General features: G+C 45.4%; 1 protein-coding gene across 1 annotated transcript; it reads left to right on the top strand.

Moving 5' to 3' along the window:
* The first annotated feature begins 228 nt into the window (after positions 1-228).
* OTUD1 (OTU deubiquitinase 1) lies at positions 229-5,084 on the top strand. The gene has a single exon (XM_054592736.1). The coding sequence runs from the start codon at positions 531-533 to the stop codon at positions 1,965-1,967; it is 1,437 nt and encodes a 478-aa protein (XP_054448711.1). The 5' UTR covers positions 229-530; the 3' UTR covers positions 1,968-5,084.
* Positions 5,085-5,384: the final 300 nt, after the last annotated feature.

The following is a 5,384-nucleotide window of genomic DNA, read 5'->3' as shown; positions in this document are numbered from 1 at the left end:
TTAACGTCCACCGACCGGGGCGGGGCCGGGGGCGGGGCGAGCTCGCGCAGTTGAATGGGCGCCCTGACGAGTCGCACATTCCAGCGGACCCACGTGACGCGGCCGCGCCGCCTGAGGTAAACAACCGCGGCCCCGCCTCCCGGCCCCTCCGTGCGCCCTGCAGAGCTCTTCGCTGGCGGGATAGGCTCCAGCGGGGCGGGCGGCTTCCTCCGAGTCTCCAGCGGCGCCGCGGGCCGCAACAGTGGCAGCGGGCGCGGCGCCCGGAGTCTACGGGCCGAGCGTACCGGTAGGGGTCGAGCGCGCGTTCTCTCCCCGCCCCCACGGCGCTCTGTGGCGTAGCAGGAATTTGGCGGGGACCCGGGCGCTATTTGCGGCTCTTTACGCGCGGGCTGCCGGCGGCCCTTGGGTCATTTCTATTCTAGGGGCACTGGGTCATCGCGCTCGACTGGCCCCCTCCCCCGGACCCGGAGGGTGTGTCTCCCTCACCGGGGCTCGCCGCGCCTATAAGGGGCCGAGCGGCGGGTAGGGACATGCAGCTCTACAGCAGCGTCTGCACCCACTACCCAGCTGGGGGACCGGGTCCCACTGCCGCAGCTCCCGCTCCTCCGCCCTCCGCTGCTCCCTTCAAGGTTTCTGTGCAGCCCACAGCACCCGCCAGTGGCGCGCCGGAGCCCGAGACCGGTGAGTGCCAGCCCGCAGCGGCCGCTGAGCCCCGGGAAGCCTCCGCCGCCCCCGCCGCCAAGATGCCCGCCTTCTCCTCCTGCTTCGAGATGGTGTCTGGGGCCGCCGCTCCCCCATCGGCAGCCGCCGCCGGCCCGTCCGGTGGGTCTTGTAAACCGCCGTTGCCGCCCCACTACACGTCCACGGCTCAGATCACCGTGCGGGCCCTGGGCACCGACCGGCTCCTGCTGCACGGGCCCGAGCCCGGCTCCGCGGCTCCTGCTGCCCAGCGCGGCCGCTGCCTCCTGCTGGCCCCCACAACCGGTGCCCCGGTCCCACCGCGGCGGGGCTCCTCGGCCTGGCTCCTGGAGGAGCTGCTGAGGCCCGACTGCCCCGAGCCCGCGGCCCTGGACGCGGCCCGGGAGGGCCCCGACCGAAACTTCCGTCTGAGCGAGCACCGCCAGGCCCTGGCCGCCACCAAGCACCGGGGTCCCGCGCCGCCCCCTGCGAGCCCGGAACCCAGCCCCGGCCCGTGGGGCGAGGAGCACCTGGCGGAGAGGAGCCTCCGGGGCTGGGAGAGGGCCGGCGACCGAAGCGACTCTCCCCTCGCGGACGAGGCTCGGCGGCCTGGCCCGGAGTCTGAGGCACCCGCGGTTCGGAGCAGCGAGGCGGTCCAGAGCGGCGCTGCCGAGGCGGTCGTCTCCAGGTCAGATGCCAGAGACGAGAAACTGGCCCTGTACCTGGCGGAGGTGGAGAGGCAGGATAAGTACCTTCGACAAAGGAATAAGTACCGATTTCACATCATTCCTGACGGCAACTGCCTCTACCGTGCAGTTAGCAAGGCGGTGTACGGGGACCAGAGCCTGCACCAGGAGCTGAGGGAACAGACGGTGCACTACATCGCCGATCATCTCGACCACTTTAACCCCCTGATTGAGGGCGACGTGGGGGAATTTATCATCGCTGCAGCTCAGGATGGGGCATGGGCCGGATACCCGGAGTTGCTTGCCATGGGGCAAATGCTGAATGTGAATATACACTTAACTACTGGAGGGAGGTTGGAGAGCCCCACGGTGTCGACTATGATTCACTACTTGGGCCCAGAGGATTCTCTAAGGCCTAGTATTTGGCTCAGTTGGCTCAGTAATGGACATTATGATGCGGTGTTTGATCACTCCTATCCTAACCCAGAGTATGACAATTGGTGCAAACAGACTCAAGTGCAAAGAAAACGCGATGAAGAACTTGCCAAATCCATGGCCATATCCCTCTCCAAAATGTATATTGAACAAAATGCATGCTCTTGAAGCGTCTGAAAACCTACACCCTGGGAAAAGTGCATACATCATTTGTGTTTAAAGAATTATATGAACTCTATAATCAGGGTAATAGCACTTTTAAACTTTCTAGATTACTGTAGGTGTAATGCCTTAACATTTTTTTTATTTTGAATGTGTTCTCGGAGCTGAAGGTTGCTGGACACCTAAATAATGTTTCATGATAGCCTTGGATGATCCTACTGCAATTTATAATTTGCTGTATAAAGTTAGCACTACTTAATTTGCAAGCTAATTTCTCACAGTGTATATTTGTTCATTACTGTTAATCTATTTTCTATAAAAATGTATTTTTGCACAACATTTACAAAAATTGGTGTAACTTCATCTACGATGTTTTCCATTTTGACAGCTTCCCGGCATAAACCCAGAGAAGTGCTTTATATGAAGCTTATTTTGAACAGAGTTTGTGATTTAGTGGCTATTTTTTGTTGAATTTGAATTTTACAATTCTTAGATATTATTTCAAATGGAGATTGATATATTCATGTTATAAGATGATTGGCCCATTCCATTTTGATGAAACATTTGCTTTAGAAATCATTTTAGAAATGGTCAACCTTTTAAAGAGAAATAATGGAAGGGAAGATTGTGGATTTTTTTCTTTGCCCTTTAAGGGGCAGTGCCAGCTCTTACTTGAATGAAAGTCTGATATTTGCTGATGGCAGAGTGATTTTTCTGTATTCTGATTGATGTTTAGAGTAGATTGGTGCTCTCAATTGTTTTTATTTATATTTGTCATTTTGTTATAAAAGAATTTTAACATGATGTAAAACTTTGTGATGTCTCCTGCTTTATATAGCTTCTTGGATTCAACTGAGATTTGAAAACTAATGAATGCCTTGAACCAACATTTGCAATCATTTTATAGCAGGAGAATATTATCTTAATATTCTGTTCCTTTTAAAGTTTTTAAAAAGGCAAGATAGGATTGTCCTGTGTCATGTACAAACAAAAATGTGTGTAAAATGGCTTGTATGGTTTGCTGGGTCAAACTGTTCCCAACCTAAAATCTTTCTTCCACTTTAACTACTTTGAGTCATATTTATTAAGTAATGAAGTTTGTACATTTTTATTTTGTAACATTTTGTGGGGTTTTTTTGTACAATACTGTATTTGTACAATAGAGCAATTCTCAGTGATGGAGTGAATGAATAAAATGCATAGTTTTACTTGTTTGGCTAAAGTGGTTTTTAAATTACAAAGTGTTATCTGTAGGAGCCTTTCTCATCTACACTTTTTTTTTAACGTGTAAAGGTGCCACAGATATGAGACAGGTTTTCTTAAGTTCTCCCATGAATAGGATAGGGTAATCATTAGTAAGTCCAAAAAATAAGTCAGATAATTTAAAGGTGGAGTAACTCAAGAAATAGTTCTCATTATTTCTAATTATAATTCCTATCTAATATACCTATTGACTAATGAACAGGGAAGTGCAAGTATTGTTAACCAGCACAATGTTTAATTATCATAGTCCAGTCAGCAGAGGTTTTAATGTTTTAAAGAGTAGCTAAAGCAGTGCCCTAATCTTTATTTAGTCTGGCCTTTTGAGACCGTGAGAATTTATGAATTTTAAGATAATCAGATTTAGTTGAGAAGTGCATCTGTATACATAATCCTGGGTATGTTATTGCAGATTGAAAACAGTTTGGAATTTTTGCTTTTCAGTTGTTTAGGTGTCATGGTTATAGACACAATTGAGTAGAGCTTAAGTTCATTGCTTAACCACTGTTTTGGAAGGATGCCATTGATCATCAAGGAAAGATAATTTGTCAGAGGTTTAAATGTTAACTTCATGCATCTCTGGTTTTTTAGGGAAGATAAAACTTCACTGTGTAACTTGGTAAGAAAAATTATTTTAAATGAATCACTTGGCTAATATGGTCTTTTCTGCACATTATTTAGAGCTGCATAAAATTTGGGGATGCTTAAAATATGCACAAAAAACCAATGGACTAATTAGATATGTTTCTAAAGAGTATAAACCCATTAATGTTTTAAACAGGTTCTTTATTTATTTTTTTATTTTAAAGATAGAATCCTAAGTCCTTGATTTAGACTTTCAAAGTGATGGTTTTAAACAAAATTAAATGGGTCTGTAGGTTGTATTACATGGCAGCATATTTTTGTAGTTGTCTTGCCTAAAAGATTTATGTCTTTCCATCCTCTTTGGCTTAGGTTTTTTGTTTTGTTTTTTTAAATCCTTACTTGAGGACATTTGTTCATTAATTTTTTTTTAGAGGCAGGGAGGGAGAGAAGAGGAGGAAGAGAGAGACAGATGCTAGAGAGCGATTAGTTGCCTTCTAAGTGCCTGGACTTGGGATGGGTCTGCAACCCAGGTATGTGCCATGATTGGGGATCAAACTCATCCTTTAGATTACGAAGTGATGCACCAACCAATGGAGCCACGTGGGCCAGGGCCACGGCTTAGTTTTTTGAAGAAGAAACGTAGTATATATTATTTCTCTTTATACTTACCATATTTTGCCATGTATAATGCAAACGCATGTTTTTGCTCAAACTTTAAGGAAAATCTTTTAATAATCCAATTCTTTATATTTGGATACTTGTTTTTTTGTGTTATGAAGGGATTTTAGCATTTATTTTTGGACATACGGTACAAGAAATTTTATGTAACAACAAAACACAATAGATACAAGGTGTTTCATGTGCTTCCATTGTATAATGCACATCCTTATATTTCCCTGCAAAAATTTGGGCAAAAATGTGCACATCGTACATAACAAAATATGGTAACTTAAAAAAAAAATCCTCACCAGAGGACATGTTTATTGAATTTTAGGGAGGGAGGAAGAGAGAAACATTGATTGGTTGCCTCCCAGAGACTCACCTATTGGGGACTGAATGTGCAACATAGATGCCCTGACTGGGATGGACTCTGCAATCTTTGGTGTACGGCATGACGCTCTAACAAACTTACCCACCTGGTCAGGGTCCTTTATACTTAATATTTATTCTCTAGTTGCTATACCAGTTTGATATGTTTGCAGTAGCAGTCTTGGGTCACTGAAGACTTGAGCAGTCAAAGGTGGAAATGTGGTTAATTCTTACTTTTAGCAAACCTTTATTAACAGTTCATTCCTTTATTCTTATGTAGAGCAACCAAGAGGATCAAAACTGAAGGAAACAGTTGATGCTGTGAGCTAGTTTCTTTAGAGTTTACTTCCCTATAAGTACCAAGGAGGATAAAATCTATAAACCCAACTGTTGTATTTTCAGATAAATTAATATGAAAATCATTATTGAGAAAGTTTTATTAAAGTGGTACATAGATTAAAAACTATGATACAAATAACTATTAGGGTGATTTTGTTTTACTGTTCACTTAAAAACTAAAATGGCATAGTACTTGGAACATTTTGGCAA

The sequence above is a fragment of the Pteronotus mesoamericanus genome, unplaced genomic scaffold, assembly GCF_021234165.1.
Source record: "Pteronotus mesoamericanus isolate MK-2021 breed Mesoamerican mustached bat unplaced genomic scaffold, CSHL_Meso_final contig_130, whole genome shotgun sequence".
NCBI lineage: Eukaryota > Metazoa > Chordata > Mammalia > Chiroptera > Mormoopidae > Pteronotus > Pteronotus mesoamericanus.
Note: the sequence above shows the minus strand (reverse complement) of the source record. Positions and strands in the feature narration are given on the sequence as shown.